This window comes from Drosophila miranda, chromosome 2 (assembly GCF_003369915.1).
Source record: "Drosophila miranda strain MSH22 chromosome 2, D.miranda_PacBio2.1, whole genome shotgun sequence".
Taxonomy (NCBI): domain Eukaryota; kingdom Metazoa; phylum Arthropoda; class Insecta; order Diptera; family Drosophilidae; genus Drosophila; species Drosophila miranda.
This window is the reverse complement of record NC_046675.1, coordinates 10,881,993-10,905,267: the sequence shown is the minus strand read 5'-3', so window position 1 is coordinate 10,905,267 and position 23,275 is coordinate 10,881,993. Positions and strand designations below refer to the sequence as shown.

The window sequence follows — 23,275 nt, the reverse complement described above, 5'->3', positions numbered from 1 at the left end:
GGCAAAGGCAAAAGTTTCTCTCCAGCAGTCTGCCTACAGCAAAGTTTTTTGCACTCGAATTACCCGGAATGAAACCACAACCAGCTTGGGCTTCAGCTTCAGCCCCTCTTTCAGCTGCAGCTCCAGGGCCTTTGGCTGACATTCTTTCTAGTGGATGATGGGGTTGGGCTTTCGGCTCTGATGGCCCTTCCTTCCGTTGGCAAATTGAAAAGCAAATCAGAACCGTTTCCGAACCGAAACACGTGCCCCCAAAATATAACAATAGCGCATAAAATTCTTTGCGTGTTTGTTTTTATTTTTTTTTTTTTCGTTTTTATTTGCATTCTTTTCGGATACCCTAGAAGGGGGTATATGCAAGCATTGGGGAAAGCATCTTTGAACTATAAAGTAAAGTTGTTTTTTATTATCCTTCAATCAAACGATTGGGAAATCTGTAAAGTTGTTCGATCTCGATTTCGGGCGACTATTTTCTATAGCAAATATAAGAAGAAATGGTTCTGCTAGGGTATTAAGAGCTTCGGCCCTCGGGCCACTGCTGTTTTGAATTTATTTATTTTGAAAGTCATTAAAACGTGGCTGCCGCAAAACAAAAAACTTTTGCTTTAATTTTAATGGAGCTGGCCATAAAACGCTGCGCGTCATTATAATGCGTTTGCATACCAAAAATGGTATCCAGAATCAAGTCGAAGCCCAGGCTCCCAAATGACGGTCTGACGGTCGACTTCGCCGTCATCGACGTCGGGCTGTTTGTTATTGTCGCGCAGTCGCTCTATAGACACGTGACAACAACAAACCCTAAAACAGACAATGAAACTCTTTGAGGGTTCGAGACCCTGAAGTTGTATGGTAAAACCGCGACTCTCAAACATCAACAATAACTGGAAATGATTTCAGGCCCCGCGCGCGTGCACTGACTCTGCGCTGGCTCTCGACTCTGAAAACCTTTTCGCGTAGGTGGCTAACAAAAGTGGCTTATTGTCCTTTTATGCGCTGCACTTCAGCCGAGGATGGTGCATGGTGGATGGTCGTGGGAGGGCTGATGCTTGCGACCACCTGGTCGCGTAAGCCGGAGAAATGTCAACAGAATCCCCATAGCAGCCGAGAGTGCTTCGCGGATGTAAAAATTTGTTTTTACTCAACAAAATTCGAGCCGGAGATACTAAAAAGCGGAGGAGAGTTTTCCTGAGAGAATATGCACAAACAGACAAAAGGCTGACAGGAACAGGCCACGACCTCGACAGACCATAAAAATGATGAGCTCTATAAAATAATTAAGACTGTGAGGGAGACGGGATTTGCAGGAACGGGGACGTGGTGGGGACGGACTCGTGAGATGTTTGCTTTGTACAATGAGAGACGAGTGCTGCTGGATCCATTCAAGTGGTTCGTGGGGGTGCATTAAATGTTTAGGAGTGTGCAACTTGATAACTACTGTACGATACAATCTACTCGCAGATGAAAGACGCACAAACAAGAGGCGGCAACAAAAAACCGGGTATACTTGGAAAAAAAATAGAGTATCTTAAACGCTTTAGCATTGCTCTAACGAAACTCAAGATTGGTGCCAATTGATATATGTACAGTACGGATAACTGGATTGGATTTAATTTTGATTTTGTATGTAGCTAACCTCCGTTTCGATGATTTTCTCAATGTACTCGACGGTCCGCAGTTGAGGTCGCCCCGTTATGGGGCAGGCAACCTCCTCAGTGCGGCGCACGATTTTCTCGTCGAGTATTTTCTCGCGTTCGCGTACAATTACTGGACCGTCGCTTGATTTTATGGCAATTTTTGGAAATACTATTTTCGGCTGAGCCTGATTAGTGGATAAACAGCCATAAAGAGGGAGAGAGATAAAGATGGAGGGGGTTTGGGTGAGAGAAAGATAAAGATAGAATTTTGATTGAAATATAATTCGAGCGAGCGAGCACTTCATTCCTTCTTTATCCCTCTCATCATTAGTCACAGTCGAGAGGTAGGCTGGGGGTTTAGTTGGGGTTATTGTCTTGCAGTTAGTAAAGCAGACCATATGCAGCGCTTTTCTGGGTTATGTTCTCGGGCAGGATCGGGCCATTCCTCGGGCGATTCGCGCGCATGTTAATGGATATGTGGCTTTGGTTTTTGTTTTTGGGGGGGGTTTTTCGCTATGGGTTCGGTTAGTGCTCAAGATCAGTAGGGCCCTGGAGATGCGACTTACCTCGCTGGCCCTCGACTCGTGCGTGATCAGATCATCGGTCACCTTGCGCATATTCTTGATGACATCCTGGGCCTCGACGGCGCCCTGTTCGAGGGACCGGAGACGGGCTGCCCTCCAGGAGGCACGCTTCTCAGAGCTACATTGAATAAAAGTGAAATCCATTAGATATGTCTTTGATTTTCGGGGGAAATGACTACTCAATACGGCCGACAGACAGAATCTAAACTCCAGCTGAAGCAAAAATAATTACAAAATGTGACTATTGTACAGAGAGACTATTGTATTTACACAGAGACAGAGATATATATATATATAGTAAGAGTGTAAAAGAGTAGAAAGAAGATTGGGTGTGGGTGTGGCCTGAACAGTCACCGCAAAAACTAAAAACAAAGATGGGGGAAGGTGTTCCATCAATGGATATATATACTATACTAGGAGGATACATATACGGAAACATTGAGAATTCATATTTGCCTCTTCTCTGCGTGTGTGTGTGCGTTTGTTTGTGTGGGTGGGTGCATTTCTTGTGGGTGGTGGTGTGTAGGCTGCGGTCGAACCCAAATAGGGATTGTCTTTGTCTATTACCCTCGGATAAGCTACGCCTACAGCTGTATACCGGACAGCAGATGCTTGACCTGTGACCTTTCTTTCTAGGGCAGCTCCAACCTGTACACAACCTGTGCACGCACGTCAACTCTTTGACCGGCACGCATATAACTTACTTAATCATGGCCCGGCTCTTGCCTGTGGGCGTTGTCGGGGCCGCTGGCGATGTTGGCGATGATGGCGACTCGCCCTGGAGTCGCTCCTCCTCCAGCCGCCTTACGTACTCGTCGACACCGAGGCCCGCCTGCCGGGCGGCCGCTGCCAGGGCTCGGCGTTCAGCCTTCAGGGTGCGCACGGGTATCCGACTGCTGGTGGGAGATGTCGCCGCCAGCTCCTCCTCATGGTCCTCGGGTATGGTGGGCTCCTCTGGCTGGGATTGCTGCTGTTGCTGGTGCTGTTGCTCCTGCTGCTGCTTGAGGCGCTGCTGCAGTGCCGGCGGAATGACAACTTTGACCTTTGGCTTCGGCAGCAGCGAGGGCTTGGGCGGATCAGTTGCCGTGGCAGGTTTGATGGGAGCCGCCTTCGCTTTTGGCTTCTCCTTCTGCTTCTGCTTGGGGATTTTGCTGACTTTGATGGGGGCGTGCGGCAGTGTCGGCGCCAGACTTTGTGCGGTTCTGTCATAATTTTGAGATTTTTTTTTTTTTTTTTTTCGGTGTTCGAATTGTGCAAAGTAAAACACACATTTAATCAAAAAATTAGCTTGTTTGACAAAAAGGAGGGGTGTGGTTTGTGGTGGCGGTGAAATGCGGTTAGCACGTGATATGAGCTGTTACAGACATAATGACGTTAATTTTAGTCTTTTCCTTTAGTCACACACATGTACTGACGCGCACGTACGTGCCCTGACTTTCCTCCGCAGTTACCCAGTTACCGAGCTACCCCGAGTTTCCCAGTGCTCGAAAACTTTGGAATAACAAGTCGAATTCATTGTAATTAAAAACCAAGAAACATACTGTAAAGTTTTACACGAAAAACCCTCCTCAGCCCAACTCATCAGCCCAGTTGTCGGTAGTCGTCCCAGTCCCTGACAAAATCACTTTTTGAAAAACTTTCCCCAACAAGTGCAATAACATGGCAGCTGGAGATTAGCGTGTTGGGGCTCCGGCTCCTCCTTCGAGCAGCAGGAGCACCAGCACCAGCAGCATGTCTGTGGAGTCGTAAAACTTGCCAAACGTCGTCTCGCACTATATATATACGATATATATACGGTATATGGTATGCAAAATTTAATTTTAAATAAATCGTCTGAGAACTATTCGCAAGACGGTTTCTCATGTATATTTTTTTGTTTTGTCTAAGCTGCTGAGAGACCTATCTATGGGTAGCAGAACCTTCTCTCCTCCGACTTTCCTATTTTTCTTGCACCCAACTGGCTTTTGTTTTAAACAAATTGCTACACACTTTCAATTTAACTTTAATACGAAATTATTCCGCACAGAGCCTCAGCTTTGGGTACGGCTTCGTCGTCTACAACTACACGGCGTTAGTGGCAACAACTTCTGCTTGAGTGATTTATGTTTTTCAATTTGGGCGCCGCCGGCGTCTTGGTGGGGAAAACTTTTCGTTGGAGCATTTTCACTCACTACCTACAAATGTCACGCCTGAGAGGCGTCCGGAGAGGGTGCCCTGCCATTGCCACTGCCACACGAAGGAGTAGGGCAGATCTTGACCCAGGGAATTGCACTTATAATGTTCTCCAGATTCTCTTCTTGCTCATTTCTTCAGCCTGGCATTTGCTTGGCGCTCCGCTCCTCTTATTCATTCATTTGTCCCCTCGACTTTTAAATGAACTTTGCTCTGACACTCGAGCGCGTACCGACATACAATGGTCGCCCGTCCTGGGGCTCCATCGTCCGCGCAGTGCTAGTCCTGGCGGCTCGAGAGAGAACTCCCAGTGAAAGTATTTGAGCGCTCGTTCAGCTTTTGCAATTGACAGATTTATGCAATGGGCCTTCCACGGAACTTTCTTTTCCACCCCCAGGAAAAAAAATGTTTTGTGCTACTGTTCTGAGCTGGTGGATTGTTGGCCGCTTTCAATTGCTAATTGCTGAATTCCCCCCGTCTCATTATGATGGAGAGGCCAGCCCAGTTCGCAGCCCAGTGCTCGTTCCATAATCAAAAACACTTCCAATAAACGTCCGCGGCACAGATTGATAAGTAGTTATGGGTGGTTAGAGGGGGGGTAAAGTGGGTGTGGAAAGTGAAAAACGATGCAGAAACCACAACCTGAGAGTGCTCGAAAGTTGGTTAAAGTTCAAACAATTATGCAACGGTATTAAGTAGAAGCAATACAACTTTTTTCGATTCATTCACCTTTATTTTCTAGTTTCATGAAATTGTACTCTCTTTTTTTTTTTGATTTTTTTTTTGTTTTGTTTGTTTGGTGGCAAAATAACAGAAATACATTAATATGTTTATGTGTATGGCACAAATAGATGGATGATAAATAAATACAAAAGTACAAATACTTTGATGTGGGATGATAAATAGTATAATGACAGTGATGTAGTATAATGCAGGTGCTGGCCGTAACCATAGGCGTAATAAGTAATATATATATTATAATTAATACATGGATTAGCAGTGCTTAATTATGCTGTTCTTATTGTTCACACATTAACGTATAAATATTGTATTTATAAAATATATCGAAAAATGTAACGCTGCCTCGACACTACTACTCATCGTGAATGATAAAACTTAACTTTCAGAGGGACAAAACATTTGCAGTACATGTACTATGGATAACTATTAGGACTAACTTTAAGTCAGGAACTTTAAGCACTAATCGTTTCACAATGGAATCTCACTATAACATATGTAAAAGCAAATGCCCTGAATGACCCGCACAGCAAATTACTCGGCAATAAATCGACTCTATATCTGTGGGATCGTAACACATGTCTGTATCTTGTATCTGCGGCAATTAAAAGCCATTCACAAAAGGACATTCGTGGTCGAAAAGCAGGGCAAATAGTAATGAGTGTCCTATTAGTGGTCCTGCTCGAAAAATCATTACTTTTAATAACAAACATTTTTAAAATGCAAAATGCATATAAATTATGCAAGCAACAAAACGCCAGCCAAGGCACTCGTGTATCTGTCTATCAGAGTGTTAGTGTATCTATGTGAGTGTGTGCATTTTAAAAGCGTTGAAGGTGTGTGAGTGTGCAGGTGGTATACTCAAAAATTTCAAGTGCTGGCAGCCCGGACAGGGTCTCATACTCGTACTCGTACTCATACTCATACTGTAGTGCAGTTGTACTCGTACTCGTAGTTCTGGGGGGGAGGAGAAAAAGTTGGCCAATTTGGAAAAAGAGAGAAATAATTAGGCTAATAAAATGCACAAAAATAAAAGGCGGGCAAGTGGGCGGTACGTAACACACACGTGTGCCAGCATTAACACCATGCCTATCAAGTGTGAGGGGTGGGTGGGTGTACGGCTGTACGGCTGTACGCCTGTACGGGTGGGGCGTGGTGTTTGTGTGGCAGTAGTTGTCACTCTATAAAGTTTACGCTCGTAAAAAGTTGCCGTCTCGTATAGTAAAGTAGTATAAAAAATTACTTTATGTATATTGTAGGTTCAGTTGTAGGTTGCTTCTGTTTACTGGCTTGCTTTAGCAGTAGTAACTTATAGTCTGAAAAGTCTCGTGTCGAAATAAATATATAGATATACAAATACATATAAATATACATACATACATATACATATGTATGTATAAAGGTTAGAGTTTAAGTTATAGTTATAGTTTTTAATTATAGTTATTGTTAATAAACGTGTCACATTCTCACAACTGTGTGTTCGGTGTGGGTGTGTGTGTGTGTGGTTGTGGTTTGTGTTGTGTCAAAGCTTATTTTAGTTTTAATATCTAAATACTGCTTCAATTTCTTCAAGTGGATTCCTGGAAAAGTGATTGGGAAAAGCAGAAACAGAGAGAGAGAGAAAGAGAGTTTGTTGTTTTTTTTTTTGTGAGTTTTTTTTCTGGTGTGGTGTACAATCAAAACAGGTGCAGAGAGTCTCGCTAATTGTAAAATAATAAACACAGTCAAATTTCCACTCATTTTTGGTCTGGTTCTGTATCAGTTGAGCCGGGGGGTGGTGGGAGGGGATTTTGATTAATATTTATGCCCAACGAAAAGGGCGAAACAAAAAACGCATACTATAGACAAAAAATAAAATAAAAATTAAATAAAATAGACTGAGAAAAGCAAACAAAAACATCATTAACGCCCTCATTTTTAGCTTAAGGTCAAATTATGCTTTTGATATCAGAGACACGGTGAAAGAGAGACAACAACAGAGCATTCTGCGATTTGCATATGCGGAGCAGCAGCAGCAGCAGCGGCAGCGGCAGCAGAGGGGATGCGGAGCCGGTCCATTTGTGGAACGAACGAAGCGCCAACGCCATAAAATATAAATTAATTTATGCGCAATCAACAAAACATAAATATTTTCATCTGCATAAAATCACAAAAACGTCCAAAAGTCCAAGAAGCAAACGGCCGCAAACATATACATTTATAAATGTAAAATACAATAACAAAAAAAAAAACCAAAAAAAGAAGAGAGAAGCAGCATCATCCAATCTGCTGCTGTCGCCATCTCCACTGACCACCAATTGTCTTGTCGCGTCCAAAAGATTTTCAGATTCAGGGTCAACCGCTGCGCCAAACCGAATGACCAAAAAAAAAGTCCGAAAAACCAATTGAAAGCGAGAGCGACAGCGACAGCGACAGCGAGGGAGTTATATGCCAGTCCCCGAGTCCGAGTTCGATTTCGAGTCCGATCATTGGCCGGGCCAGGCCCAAGCCTTGGGCTACCAGAACAGGGGAGACGGACGACCAACTAATAATAGTTCATAAATTATCAAACAATAAATTAGACGATTAATGCACGGCTAAGAATTCGATTGCGTTTTGCCGCCGTCGCTGCCGTCGCGTCGTCTTTGTCGTCACGGAAGCCAAACTCTAATGTTGCCAAAAAAGAAGAAAAAATTCATAAACACGGATCTGGCGAGCCTTTTGTGTTTCACCGTTTTTATAGATTTAGACGAGTTTAATTTGAATATAAATAGAAATAGTTTTTTGGAGAACATTGCTATTGCCGGCTAATTTGATATCTGGGTTTTTTTTCTTTTTTTATACGCAACAAACATTCTTCTGGTCTTGCTCTGTTCTGTTCTATTCTATTTTTTTTTGTTTTGTTTTTTTTTACATACATTCTGCTATGCCAAAATTTATGCATAAAAACAGGAAAAAAGAAACCGACCGGCCGACCGACCGACCGACCGACCGACCCTGGGAGAACTAGTAGAAATTCTTGCCTAGAAATTTATTACAAGGTTATTAACATGTTTATCTTCTTTTCCTCGTTATGGATTCCAAGGGCAGGGCAGGCCGGAGAGGTGGAGGGGGCACCCAGCCGCAACATAATAACACACATTTCAATTTATTATATTATGCATGTAAAGTTGTAAGGCCAGACTGGTTCGAGACCCAAAACTTTTGGCAAATTTGATTTCAAGGTTTTCTTCGACAAAAACAGCCAGATTCCAGTGGGTTCTGGGTTCTAGGGTTCTGGGCGTTGGGCTTTTGGGAAATTGCGCAGATAACTCTTGTGAGGTCCGGAGCTATGAAGTCATGGTATATTTATTCCAAATTTTAATGATTAGTTCAAGGCTAGATCTAAATGCTGGCGTAGATCAAAAGAATAGCTCGAAAGTGGGAGGATTGGGAAAGGGTTCTGTTCACAGGGGGAATCCATCAAATGCCTTTGTAATGAAATGTACATAAATGGTGCCGCCCAAGTGAAAATTTACTCTCCTTGTTTTCATAGCCCTATCCAACATTTCATCTGCAAACACACAAAAAGGACACCATTTTGTTCGTGTGTGTGGGTGTGTGCCATATGCCATATGATATCTGCTGTTGTCATACGTGTTGTGTCGTCTGTCGTCTGTTTTCTGTTTGTGCACATTTTTCCCCCCTTTGCTGTTGTTGTTGTTTTCTTCTCCTTTGTCTTTGGCTAATATACCCTTATGACCGGAAGCAGGCATTCATTCGTTTTGCACTAGATGAAAGACTTCTCCGACTATCTATCTATCTATCTATTGATTTCCATATAAATACTCGTATGTGTGTGTCTGTGTGTGGGGGGAATTTATGGGGCTATAATTTGTGGCAAAGGTCAGTCTATTCGATCTGGTTTCTTGACGGGGGGATTGACCCGAGTAGAGTATGCCAAAGGCGACTCTTTCTCTCGCGCTCTGTGGCTTTTGTGCTCTTTTTAATGTTTTCCTGCAGCAGCTTTGGGGGCTAAAATTGTATTAAATTACTTTGTTGTTGCTCATTATATGATGTTGTTAGAGTCAGCCACCGGAACATCGCGTGGGGAGCAGCAGCTCCTTCAAGCCGCGACGCATATGTGTGAAAGTTTCCCGTTAAGCGCCGTCGGAGGATGGGCGACAGGGAAAATATGTGTTCGAGGGGTTCCGGGTGCTCTTAAATGGCTGCCATGGATCTAGGGGGAAGGTGCTGGCGTGGGCAGGTGAGAGCTTTCAGTCGTAGTTTCTTTCATTGTTTGTTTGGCAGACACCCTACACGCAGCACAGCTTTTGAAATGACAGAAGAGGAGCAACAGAAACAGCACCAACAACAACAGCAGCTTGCGGTAAAAGTTCCGCCGGGGTAACGCTTTGTGGTTGCTACGTGTTGCATGCAACCAACCTTCAGCGCGTCCAAGGGTCATCAAGTGGGGCAGCGACACAGGTACAGACAGCGCCCACAAAGGCGCTAATTATAATTGCCAGTTTCTGTCGTGTGGCCGACATTAAAATATCATTTGTCGCCGCACCCTTCACTCCTGTTTGTTTGTGTGTGTATGGGGCGTGGGGGGGGGGGGGGGGGGCATGCAAAAGGCTAGAAAATCAGTGAAATTTCCCGCTAGGTAGTCGTGATTCCCGGCACCTGGCTGCTGCAGCAACATACTTGGCATAAAATCATCGATTCCCCAGTGAATGCCAAAATTATGCGTACGTGTGCGTGGGCTCCTCCCCAAACGCAATTTGCGGAATGCCCAAAATGAAGTTATTCAATTGTAAAACAGATGGCATGGCGCCGCGGGGAATCGAAGTGCGCCCAAGTCGAGCACAGATATCGGGAGCGACTCACCCTAGGGGCATACCACAGTACCACGTTGCGTATACGCAATGCTTGCTCAAAATTAAGTAGAAGCAGCGCGGAAGTACTTACATTTTTGAGTTAAGTTTCCGACAGGAGGGGGGCAGAGAGATTACACACCCGCCCACAGCCATGTACTCTCTCCTACAGGATGATTTGATGCCCACTGGGTGGGTGGGTGTGTGGTCTACAATGTACTAAAAAGATTTCGCTGGCAGAGGAGAAGCCATAACATGTTTGCCGTACACTTTTTTAAAGTAAATGAACGGCTCAGAGGCTGATGCCTGTGCTGGCTGCCGGCTCTCGTCTGACGTCTGCGATTTACGAGTCCATGGAACGCGCTTAAGTGCTACATAAAACTTAAACTGCTTAGGGCTGCTTACACGCTTATAATCGTATGCATGGATATGAGGCGGAGGGTGAGCGGGCGGAGGGTGTGTACTGTGCTGTGCTGTGCGGAGTACTTACTATTAAAGACCTCTCTCTTACTCAGCCATAGATCGCTATCCTATCATATCCTTATTTAATAACACACTAAGTCTCAATAATGATTAGCAGCTCCGTCAGCGGGCTGAGTGTGTGTGTGTGTGTTGGTGTGGCATGTACAAATAGAGAAATATTTTGTATGTGTGTGTGCAGCATGTTGCATGTTGTATGATTGAAAGTAATCTAATTTAAGAGCAACGTAAAGAGAAACCGGCACCAGAACCAAACCAAAAGTCAGCGGAAAAACTTGACCAATAAAAATAAAAAATAAAAATATTGAAAAATATAGAGATAGATAATATTCTACGGCAAATGCACAAACACCGTGAAAATAATGTATGTGTGTGCGGAGTTGTGTGAGGGTGCATGTTTATGTGTTATCATAATCGTATATTCGGTTGGGGGGGTGTGTGGGAGAGGATGGCTGGATGTGGGGTTTTTTGATTGATTGGGGGGCGTGTCTGTGCATTCAGATGTAACATAAAAAGCGCAAAAACGCAAGCACCGATAATCCGAATAAATGAAGGCTCTCTCCCGGACATAGCCGACACTCACCTCATGTCTTCCGCCTCATTGAAGCGCCCCAAAGCGGCATTGTCGACGGCATCCTCTCGTGCGTTAGCCTCCTGGTCGCTGTCGTCGTCGTCGTTCTCATCCTCATCCTCATCCTCATCGTCGTCGTCGTCGTTGCCGCTGCCGCTGCTGTTGCCGGCGTTATCATAGCGCTTATCGGTATGACTGGCAGCGTCCTTGTCAATGTTGTCATTGGCTGCATCCAATAATCTGGATTTCTTATCACGGCGCAATGTTGCAATTTTCTTCTCCTCCTCCTGTCGCAACTTTTCCACTTCGTCCTTTGACAGGAATGAGAAAACTTTCTCTGAAAAGAGAAAGAGGGATGGGCAAAGAAAGTCGTAGCAAATCAGTGGGAATTCAAATATAAAAGGTATGTCGTCAAGAGGGAAATTAAATAAATAGCGATAGTTGCATTTATCTCCTCCAGATGCTCTTTCTCCCAGTCGTTGCATGCAACAGACAGTGCGGTGCGATACGATTCCACTCTCTCTAATTACTCGAACCACTGGAGCAAAAGGTGGCAGCAAACTGCGGTTGCTTCGCAACCATTGATAAGTGGTTTGATTGACAACTTGTGCGGCAAGTCTAAGTCTAAGATTTAAGTGGCAAGTGGCAAGTGGGAAGTGGCAAAGTGCCAGCCAGGGAAGAGGCGGGGCTTACATTGAGGTTCATTTGGGAAAGTTTTCTCACCTGTCTTTTGTGTGGGCTTGTGCTGATCCTCCATGGCTGATTCGAAGAAGCGTTTTTTATCGGAAACCGATTTAGGCACTTTTGTGAGTGTTGCCTCCTGGCCGCCAGGTGTTGACTGAAAAATGGCAAAAGGTTTTTCGTTAGCAACGTCAAAGGCGACACAATAAAGCAAAAAAAAAGAAGCCCAAAGATTTATTAATACTAAAATCAATAGACATATAAAGTCGAAACGGCAGTAGCTTTTGACTTTGTGCGCCATATTTTCAATTAAATGACTGGGAAAAAAAAGAAAGAAAGAGCAGCGAGAGCATTTTCCCCACAGTGAAAGCGGGGCAAAGTCCAAACGACCATAAAGAAAATTGATGACACCACACACACAGACACAAGTTTATTAAAAAGCAGAAGCGGAACGGAATGGAACGAACTGCGAGGTTGCTTTTTCTTGTTGTTTGTGGGACGATCATCATCCGTAGGCAGAGAGGTCGAGGCTTCAATCATAAAGCGAGCCCAGGGAGCTGTGTTTGGTTCCGTGCAACCCGGGGGCATGTAATTTACGGGGGGGGAGGCGGACACTGGAAGACCGGGCTTAGGATGGCTGCAGAAGTGGGCGCAAATTACAGCTGAGAGAGCGGGCTCCATCCTCGACCAGGGCCATTTATCACCCAAAGTCATGTACTGTCGGTTTTATGCTTTCATGCAATTCCTTCGTTTTAGCCAACATGAGACGACGACGACGACGCAGTGGACGCCAGCAGCCAGGAGCTGCAGCAGATAAGAGCCCGGCCGATGTGGGATGTGTGTGGCCGGGGGGTGGGGCAGGGGATAGATAGTTAGTGCCTCCAGCGGCAGCAACAGCAACGGCTACGACGACAAAGTCATTAAATGGCAACCATGCAATGGGCCAGAACGATGGCAAAAACAAAAGCAGGGAGCATCAGCATCAGCAGCAGGCCAAAGGCCAGCGTTAAACTGCACAAATTGCAACCGTATACCAATCCCTGGCTGTGGGCAATGGCACTCCAGCACATATACGGGATATGGGATACGGGATACGAGAGTCGGGGACAAGACCACACTAGGCCACTCCTGGGCTCATAAATAAAGCCAGGGCCAGGACCAGGACCGGAGACCATCGACCAGCAACGAACGATCCAGCGACAAGTGCATGGACAAAAGTGAAAGCTGAGAAGGAGTGCAAGCAAAAAGCAGGAGTGGCAGGAGAAGAAGCAGAGCTAAGCTGTATTTTTAGAAGAGAAATTAATTTCGTATCGGATTTTTCGATTTTCAATTAAAGTCAATGTCTGGGAGCGAGGCACTCGGTGTCCTGTTTGGTCCCTTGCCTTTACTTCATGGTAAAGTCCAACTAATAGAAATTTATTGAGCCATGAAAGTGTTGAGAGAGAGAGAGAGAGAGTGTGTGTGTGTGTGTACATGAACCCTCGACAGAGCATTAAAAGCCAATAAGCCATTGAAGTGGGGCGGCAGGGATGGCATGGGGAGTGTCATGCTAGTCGGTGACACATCATCGATAAGATAAGATAAGATAAAACGAAAGACAAGGCCCTATCGCGGTCTATTAGGGGTACTCGGTACGTACTCCCCGATAAGACTACAACCACGTTGATAAGGGAAATGGGAGCACTGGGAAATACACCTGCTGCTGCGGCCGCCTATATAAAGCGGTCTATGGTCGCTAGCCAAATCAGTGCAGGGCCCACTGCCAAACCGTGTGAGTGGCATGCCGCACAGCAGGGTCTGCCCACGAATGAGTGACCCACAAGTGAGGTCAAGGTCAATGCTCGCCAACATCTAGTTCCAGGGGCATTTACCGAAATAAACATTTAAATTAGAACCGAACCGAGGGGTTTTTTTTTCTGTCGGTTCGGGGAGGGACAAAAACAAAATGAAAAGCGTTCCGGCAACGGGGAGTACGAATACGAATAATACGCAGTGTTTATTTGCCTTAAGGTATGCAATTAAAAATGTTTCAGCTTTTGTTTTTTTCCCCCACTCTCTCCTGATAAAAATAAATTAGCATTAAAATCAACTTAACAGAGCGCTCTGCTCTTCGCTACAGCGAAATTAACTTTATAAATTGTTAAATTTTATTTTCTGTTTGTCTCTGTTTTTTGTTTTCCTTTGTTTATTCGGTTTTTTGGTTTCTGCAGTGTTTCGGTTTTTTGGTATTTCGTTTTTCATTTTATTCAAGTATTATTTTCCTTTCGTTATAATTATTTATTCGTTGGTTTTTGCACCGTAAAATAGGGGGCGGCAAAAAGTTAATGGGCCAGTGGGCGTGGCAGTTAGCTGCAGTTGGGGGGGCGGGCGACCGAAAACTGTTTCAATCAACGTCAAATTAAACCTGGCCAAAAAGTGCGGGGGCGCCGGACAGGTCTGCTGCTCAATTTCAACTGCAATTTTCTGAGGAGGGGGCAATTTTATCGTTGATGTGGCTTGGGGCTAGGTGGGGGCTGGGTTGATTGTCAAAGTCAACAAAAACTCGCATTCTAATTAGCTGGAAAGGTGCGTCGCCTGGGGCAAGTGCTGCCAGGGAAATCCAACAACAAATCAATCAATTTAAATGGCGAACGAAAATATTGAAAATTGTGCTACAAGAGAAACCCATTCACTGCCATGATTGGGGTTGTGGTTGGGGGTGGGCCCCATTTAATGGATGGCGAAAAGGTGCTAGAATTTAATTAAAATGTATGAGCAGTGACAGGAAGAAATAGTGGAGAGAGAAAGCCAAAGAAATGGTGTAGAAAAGAGAGAGGGAAACCCAAAGAAATGGAGTGGAAAAAGCGGTGGCAGAGCTGTTTGAATGGAAAGGTTGGGTGCTCTTGGAGTAATTAAAAGAACCTCTGAGAGAGCACTTGGCATGTGCCACAATCTACACAGTGGTCTCTTTTCCTGTGGGCGTTGTAGGAGTATGCGGCAGCGGGCTCCGGGCCCAGGACTGTGCCTCCAACTGCGGCTGGGACTGGGAGGAGCGCAGCTTGAAGCTGGCCAGGCCACGGAGTCCGTGCGGCTTGTGGGCCACTGGTGGAGCCGGTGCGGTGCGCACTACGTTCGGCTTCAGTGGCCGCTTGGGCGGCAATGGAGGCGGCGTGGGGGACTTGGAGGCGCGGCAGGAGAGCGAGGTGTCGCTGCTGCGACGCGAATCAAAGAACGCGGTATTACTGTAGATGGCCTCCTCAATGGTCGAGTAGATCTCCTCCGCCGTCTCATAGTAGCTGGACAGACCACCACCCCCAGTGGCTGGTGCGGAGGACTTGGTCTGCAGCGACGACGTGGAGGAGTCGATGGAGAAGGAGCTGCTGGTGGCCAGCGAGGAGTTGGATATGCCGGCGCGCGATGTGGTCATGTTTTGGTAATTGCTATTTGAGTCGGGACTGACCAGAATTTCCGAGAATGTGGGAAATTTCATTGCCGTGTACGAGGGCGATGGCGAGGAGGAGGCGCTGGAGGGCGGTGCCAGGAATTGTTGGGGCGGCTTTCCACTCGATTCACTCACCGGATTCTGCTGCACCGATTGCAGGTAGAGCGATGACACTTGACCCTGGTCGCCGGGCAGCAGCACAAAGTTGAAAATGGGCTGCGTTTGGGGCGGACTCTGGAGGTGAGACTGTGTCTTGGACGGGGACGGGGACTTTGTCTGTGTCTGGGTCTGAGGCGGTGTCAATGTAAGCGTATTCGGCTGTTGCGGTTGCGGGAGACTCGCATACTGCACGGGCAGTATTTGGGCCGTGGGAAAGATCTGTGTGGGCGACCCGGCGACCAGCAGCTGCTGCGGCGAACGCGAGGCGGCATCCATCAGGAGGCGGCCAGTGGCGGCGGCGGAGGAAGAAAATGGAGACGTTGATGCGTTAGTGGCGGCAGCGGTTAGTGGTGGCGCAGGCGGCTCATGCAAATGACGATTGGGGTGGTGGTGGTGTTGTTGGTGTTCGAGGTAGTGATGTAGCTGTGGTGGTGCTGCCTGTTCGGTGGGCGGTGTGGGCGGTGGTGGCAGTGGCAGGCTGTCAATGTCAGTGTCGCAACTATCTAGGAAGGGATTCGTTACCGCATAGCCGCCGCTCCCGCTGCCCGCAATGGGTATGGGCGGCGCGGGATCGAAGGGGGCCCGCAGCTGGTTCCGCAGCTCGTTCTCCCGCAGCAGATACTCTCGATGCTCCTGCGGCGTCACCAGGATGTTGTCCGGCGAGTTCTCGTGCACAAACTCGTGGGGACGGCGCTGCGAGGGCGGCACCGGTGGCAGGGCCTCCATATACAGCGACTCCTCCAGCACCGTGGGCGTGCTGGGCACCGGAATCTTTGGCAGGGTGGAATAGTTGACGGGCGGCGGCGGTGGACTCTCACGCGGCCGCGGCGGCGTCTTTGTGGACACACGCACCGGCACCTTGGCGCCCACGGGATGGATGGTGTTGGTGCTGGCGTCGTGCTCGAACACCGTGAAGTCCCCTGGCCCACATCGCTGGCCTGGAACGTCTCCAGGGCCACGTTTCGCACCAGATCCGCCTTCTTCACCAGCGGCTTGGGCGGCACCTTCGGCCGCGTGCCCGTCAGGTTCTCCGTCGATTTGGATATCACGGTGTTGGGGGTGCTGCGTCCACTGGAAAACGATTGCTCGAGCAGATCCTCGCTGGAGCGGGCGGAACCGAAGAAGAACTGATCCCGGGGGGAGCGGGGTGACCGCGGAGACCTGTTGATTGCCTTGGCGATCTGCGTGTACTCATCGTCCTCTATGGGGGTATGGCGGAAGGGATTCTCCCGCTCCAGTTCCCCGGGTCGTTCCGGCGAAGTGGCCCTCGACACGCGCTGCACCTGCGGGGATTCCACCTCTATGATGCGTGCCACAGTCGGCACAATGGGCGCCACCTTCTCCGGACGACGCTCCAGGGTGGAGCTGGTCGACGAAGACGGGCTCGTGGCCCGAAGGATGCCCTTCCGGGCAGGCGGTTCCGCGAATTGCCTCGATTATCCTGCTCGGAATCGTAGGCCCGCGTATAGCCATCCGGTGTTCGGGACCTCGAGCGTTCGAAGTCCGATCGGGAGCGCTCATCGCCGCTGAGGTCAAAGCTCACGGACTTGCGATGCCCTCCACCGTACTCTGGGGTACTGCGACCCGATCTCGAAGGCTTATACGGTCGACAGTCGCTCTCCGAGTCGCTGGTGTAACGTCCCCGGCGACGATCGAAGCAGTCGGAGTCGGACTCCGCATAGGAAGGTGGGGACTGCAGATCCAGGGGCGGAGAGCTCTCTACTTCCTCTTCGTCCTCCTCTTCGATGGCATCAATGTCGTCCAGATGCTGACGCGAGGTATCATCGTCCTCTTCGTCGTCGTCATCCTCATCATCGATGATGTACACGGTTCGGCCTTCTTGGACTTCTCTGACTGGGCCTTTGCACTGTTCCGGCTCTCCTCCTGATGCTCCAGCATCTGCTGGTAGGAGAATCGCGCACCTGGGGCCAGGCGTTCGGGCGTCTGGGTTCCACGCTGCTATTTGGAGTTTTCGGATTTCTCATTTAGTTTTTCAAATATCTTTATTTTAGTTGGGGTTTTTATTTGTTTTTTTTTTTTTTGTTTAATGTTTGTCAGAGGTGCAACGTCTTCTTCTTCGCACACAAGCATTGAACACAGACTGCAATGTGCAACGTTAATTGGTGGGGTGAGTGGTTGGTGTGTGCTTTGATTGTGTGTGTGTTTTTGTGGGTGGGGTGTTGATGGTTGGTTTTGTTGGAGGCAGGCTGCTGTTGGGGTTGGGTGCACACACAAATATCTGTACGATTGATTTTATTCTTTGTCTGTGCGGTGGGAAGGAGGATACCAATACCACTCTGCCATCTGCAGTCCATTAGCCAATTACCAGTGATTTCTGATTTCTGCTTTGATGATGAATGAGAGTTTGCGCGCTTCTGGCCGAATTTTTGGTTTCATTGATGATGAGGTTGATGAACTCGACGAAACATCAGCGATGCGATGCACAAAAACAGCGATACAGATACAGATATAGTCACAGATACAGATACAGATACAGAGACGCAGCGACAACGTCACATATGTGGCAAAATAAAAGCGCAAAAAAAAAACACTAAATCATAAGAAACTTTTTCAATTAACGAAAAGAACTCGTATCCTAAGTAAAAGTCCACCAATCCCCAATTTCTTTTCGTACGACAAATACATTAAGATTTATTGACACATCAAAAATGCACACTTTGAATTCCGTTTAGCTATCGTTTTAACTGTAACTATCGTATCATTAGGTAACAATGAAAGTGGGCGTGGTGGGTGTGGGTGAAAACCATACACAAAAACCCAACAAACGAGTATTCCTGCTGGTTTTAACAGTTGATACCTTTAACAAAATATCCTCTTTTTTTCCTAGTTTTATAGATAGGTAGTATACGATCTATAACAATGTTTTCTCTTTTGTTGCCTCCGGGTTTATTGTTTTTTTTTTCCTCTTGAGTATTATTCAGTTGCATAATTGGACCGTTTTGTGTGTGCTCTCCACACATTGTTACACATTTAGTAATATATATGTATTTAGTATCTGTGTGTGTGTAGTAGTAGCTTTTGGTACAAACATCGAAAGACTATAATTTACACGTGTATATGTTTTTTTTTTTGAATAATTTTTGTGCCGCAAAATGGCGACATTTTCCAGAGGTTTCCTTTTTAGATCTGTTTGCTCGGTATAAACAGTAGTTTTAGGGGGCAGAGAGAGAGAAAGAGAGAGAGAGAGACATTGAAACCGTTTGGGAATTCAGTTTTTGATTGAATTTCAAAATCGGAGGAGATACACGATATAGTATACATATATGTATGTATGTATGTATATAGACACACTGCCTACTATTCTGAAAATAGTAACTCTTGGCCCTTTGAACACGCGCCGCTCGAAGACAGACGCTCTTCTTGTTGTTTCTGTTTTCGGTTTTCCACTGAATCTTATACAAATTCTATCTGTGGGTTTGTCCTTGTACTCGTCCTCGTCCTTTCCCTTTAGCATATTTGTCTGTCTGTCTGTCTGTTTGTTTGCTTGTTTAAACTAAATATTCAGTCTTTTGGTGATAAACATCCGCTTGTTAAGCAATACGCTGCAATGAAAATCGAATGCAAGAACCCAAAAAGCAACAAAACAACAACAATCGAGTACAAACAAAAAGCCAACAGAAAATTCAGATTGCAAAATGATTGAAGGGGGGGGCGGGGAAAAAACCAAGAACGGAAAATGCCAGGGAAAAATATGTTTGTTGTTGAAAAGCAGCCAACGAGAGCCAGCATCAGAATCAGAATCAGAGCCAGAACGAGAACGAGAACGAGAACGATAGCGCAATATAGGAGTAAGAATGAGAGAAGTGAGGAGAGTGTATAAGAATGAGAAGAAGAAGGACGAGAAGAAGATATAAGAGAGACATTTTAATGGAAATTTTCTTCTGCAGTTTTTGAATTATTTACATTTACATATACATTTATTATATGTACGTATAGCGAGATGGTATATATATTAACTTGTATTTGTATTTGTATATTCGTATATATTTCAGCTTTTTTTTTTGTTTTGTTTTTTTGCACACTGCTTTCAATGCAAATTTCAAATGGGGCATGCTTTAAAGCCGGCAACCAGTTATACAAGCCACAAACAACGAAAACATTAAGGCACAATCATAACAGGCTACAGACAGGATAGATGTTGAAGGCAGACACCTTGGATACCCCTGCAGAGGTGTACTTTTTAAGGGAAAATACTATCAAATATAGTCATCTGATTTTGATAGATATAGATCGATTTTGATAGATATTACTATTAATGAAAAATTTAAAATATTTAGAAAAAATAAAAACAAAACCAATCCTCCCTATAAACAACAATCCTATACTATATTATATAGTGATACAATTTGTTCCATTTTTTTCCATTTTTTTAATTACCGATATGCATCTGCATGTAAAAATGCAATCTCCAAAAATTGTTTAAATTTTCTTTACAAATAAAAACGTTTGCTATATCATTCCTATACCCCTATACTATATTATAAAGCGAAACAATTTGTTCCCATTGAAAATTAAATTTTCAAAAATTGTTTGCATTTTCTTTACAAATAAAAAGGTTTGCTACAGCATTCCTATGGCAGTTATCCGATATAGTTAACCGATTTTAATAATTTTTGGAATAACTATGTAGGAACTCAGTGAATATAAATGGTTTTACAAGTTCTTTGAACGATTTTTGGTATCTTACAGGCGGACATGGCTATATATTCCTTTTTTTCCTTGTTTCTATATATTGTACATAAATCTATTGAAAATCATAATACCCTCTGCAAGGGGTATAAAAAGAATGCCCACGCAATGGAACAAAGACGGAAGGAACTAAAATGAATATAATATGAAAGTAGCATAAATAACACCAACAACAACAACAACAAGAACAACAACAATGATCAGGCCCCGCGTCAGCCGAAGGAACAGCTCCAATATGCTAATAAATAATAAATTGTCTGCTGCCATATCAATAAATGCGGGAAAGGTGAGAAAGAGGGGGAGAGCTCCCCCACAGAGTCGGTCGCGAGCGCCACGTGGGAGCAGCAGCGGCAGCATCATCTCGCAACCGACTCCCAGTGGCAGGCGGGGCAGGCAGGCAGACTGGCTCATACATAACTCATACGCCCCTGTGGCAGGCCCAAAGAGATAGGCAATGATTTTTTTATTCACTTTTAATTCAAATGCAACACAAAAGCACATTTAGAAAGCAGCAAAAACAAATGGACAACCGATGGATAATGCTTCATGGAGAAAGTGTACGTGAAAGTGCTCTCGTTTTAGTCACACTTTAGTAATGTTTTAATGGGTCAAAGGGTGAGTGAGTGACGGAGAGAGAACATGCTGTGAAAACAGTACTGGAAACTGTTTTCATTTCACAGAATAATGAATCGTTTGGTTTATGGTTTGTGGTGATTATGAGAGAACAATGATGATTCGGTTTTTTTTGTTTTATTTTTTATTTATATGGTATAATTTTGAACAACAAATACGAGTATATGTATAGACAACAGTTACGGACACAGACACACAAAACGGCACGCATACGAGTATCATTGACAGGGGCATTAGTGGGAGTTACACAGAAACAAGCAAACAGAAAAGTACGAAATCAAGTTAAAAGATTCGTGAGGTTTTTCTTTTGGGGTACAGGTATGTGTATGGGATTGAATGGCGACTGTCGGTTCATGTTAGGAAAGTTACAAGGGAAAAGTAAATCAAAAAGGCAGAGGGAGAGACACAAACGCACAACAGAAACGAGAAACATACGATCGGGAGGGATTTACACAGACAGACTCACACAGACACATACACATACACATACACGTACACATACAGATATTAAAGCCAAGACAACAGACACAAGACGTGCAGGCAGTCACTCGTCGTTTGGGTACATACCTGTAGCACCAGCTTCGCCTCATCCTTGTCCTCGGAGGGGGTCTGCGTCTGCACAGCCACAGCGGGCACTGGAGCAGGAGTGGGAGTGGGCGTGGGAGTGGTAGTGGGTGCTGGCACGGCGGCAGCTCCAGGGGCAACTGCGGTCACTGACTCCGCTGCAGAGCCAATGGGCGGGAGTGCTGACGGCGCTGACGGCGTTGTCGGTGTGGTCGGATTCGTGTCGAGCGTATGCTTCGATATGACAACCGTCGTCGTCTTTTGTATTTTATCCTGTTCATGGTGCTCGGACGGGGATTTCGGTGGCACGGCGGTGAAGGCGTCTGCGGCGCGTACAATTTCCAGCACCTGATTTGCGAATCGAAACAAGTCACATTAATTTTGGACTGCCCAAAAAGGGAAGGAGAGGCGAAGGAGGCCACCGGACTAACCTTCTCCTGGGTGCTCTTCTCCTGACCCAACGGCGCCAACTGCGTCTGCGGCTGTTGCTGCTGCTGCTGGTGGGCCCGTTCTGCGTGAATAAGCGCCACGGTCTGTGCGGCTGTTGTGTCCGATGGCGGTGCCAAGTCAGCGGCTGCCACAGGCGGCGTAGGTGTGGTGGGTACAGGCGATGGGGCGCCATGCACCAGGGCAGCAGCAGCTGCCAGACCCGTCTGACTCGTTGGCTCCGCCTCGGAATCCACCACCTTCTGTGTGGCAAACACGTCAAAGTCCTGCGCAAGGGAGAGGGTAATTTTAAAGAGGCTAAAGTTCGTGCGCTTGAAGATGGAAGGCAGGGCAACACTCACCTGTCGCAGTCGCTCATCCTCTTCGTGATCCAAACTGGATACGCTCTGACTTTGACTGAGCTCCGAGCCCGTTTCCGAGGCGCGAGAGCCTTGAGGAACGGAACCAAACGAAACGAAACGAAACGAAACAAACAGAATGCAAAGTGAGTGAAGGAGGAGGAGGCTTAAGGCCAAGGATTATGGTGGGTTACGTTACCTTGACGACTGCCACCGCTGCAGGATGCAGAGGAGTTGAATCCGGTGCTCATGCCGCCCGCCTGGCCGATGGAATGAATTAAATTGGATTTGTCGTAGCCCTTGCAGACAACCAACTGGATCTCGTTGCCGGCGTTCCTCAAGACATTGACCGCATCCTGATGCGAGGCACCCAGCAGGGAGTGTCCGTTAACCTCCAGCAGCCGCATGCCCACCTGCAGCCGCACACGCACGCACACAAGCAAAGAAAGTTTCGATTAAGTTCATGCCACGCCAGACAACAATGGTGTGTGGCACAAAACGTGTTACCTTAAGCCTTCCGTCGCGTCTGGCGGCGCCCACAGAGTTGATTTTGGAGACGAACACACCCTCGTCGGAGGGATCCCCGGGATTACCGCGCTGTCCGTTGAGGCCGCCCTTGATGTGCATGCCCAGGCGCTCGTTCTCGGCCTTGCTCAGGAGAACTTCCTGTGATTCACAAATTAGCAAAGAAACGGGGAAATTAGCAAGGACCGGCAAGGACTTGGCCATAACAATCAAGTGGTAAAAACAATGCAGAGGATGGATTGGGCGGAGCGGGAACGGGGGAACGGGGGAACTTAAACTATGGAAGGCATTTGGCTAATTGAAATGTTAATGCAAGTAATATTTGTTTTTGTTCTGCAGAGGGAGGGACAAGGAGGAGCTCTTTGTGTCGTGAGCAAGGGCTTACCTCGGTCTTTACATACTCTACTTCAATTTTCTGTGCGATATACATAATTTCGTGTGAAAGCGTTTTGTTTGCAGAGTACAATAACAATAAGAAGTACAAGTTGAGGTATAAGAAACAGTGACTCAAAGCTTATATACAACTAAAGATTGAAAGAAAGACAAAGAAGAGCAGAGTAAACCGGAAACTCACTTGGAAACCAGGTGGCAGTGGATCGTGCTGTATGGTCAATTTGATGTCATCTCCGGGCTTCAGTAGCTCCAGCACCGCATCCTGATGCGTTGCCTTGGACACATCCGCATCGTTTACCTTCAGTATACGATCGCCCATCCTCAGCTTGCCGCACTTTGAGGCAATGCCGCCAGGCACAATCTGTGGGTGTGTGTTTTTTCGGCTTAGTAAAA

The 23,275-nt window shown here is 46.2% G+C and overlaps 1 protein-coding gene across 14 annotated transcripts in view; it reads right to left on the bottom strand.

The window, feature by feature from the left end:
* Nucleotides 1-23,275, bottom strand: part of LOC108155077 (protein lap4) — a 69,342-nt gene that overhangs the window by 3,546 nt on the left and 42,521 nt on the right. For 8 of the 14 annotated variants that reach the window (XR_004472004.1, XM_033389574.1, XM_017285680.2 and 5 more), the window contains 11 exons: nucleotides 23,064-23,243; nucleotides 22,472-22,630; nucleotides 22,164-22,377; nucleotides 21,968-22,056; nucleotides 21,611-21,892; nucleotides 21,183-21,527; nucleotides 11,735-11,849; nucleotides 11,024-11,348; nucleotides 2,920-3,417; nucleotides 2,198-2,333; nucleotides 1,631-1,816 (listed from right to left, as the gene is read on the bottom strand). Coding sequence is in view for 13 of the 14 variants with exons in the window: in XM_033389574.1 (XP_033245465.1) it covers nucleotides 1,631-1,816; nucleotides 2,198-2,333; nucleotides 2,920-3,417; nucleotides 11,024-11,348; nucleotides 11,735-11,849; nucleotides 21,183-21,527; nucleotides 21,611-21,892; nucleotides 21,968-22,056; nucleotides 22,164-22,377; nucleotides 22,472-22,630; nucleotides 23,064-23,243 (2,529 nt within the window). In the remaining variant the exon portion in view is untranslated. Of the gene's footprint in view, nucleotides 1-1,630; nucleotides 1,817-2,197; nucleotides 2,334-2,919; nucleotides 3,418-5,268; nucleotides 6,706-11,023; nucleotides 11,349-11,734; nucleotides 11,850-18,808; nucleotides 18,836-21,182; nucleotides 21,528-21,610; nucleotides 21,893-21,967; nucleotides 22,057-22,163; nucleotides 22,378-22,471; nucleotides 22,631-23,063; nucleotides 23,244-23,275 lie in introns of those variants that run through there. The other 6 variants (XM_033389576.1, XM_033389581.1, XM_033389579.1 and 3 more) reach the window with 5 other exon arrangements.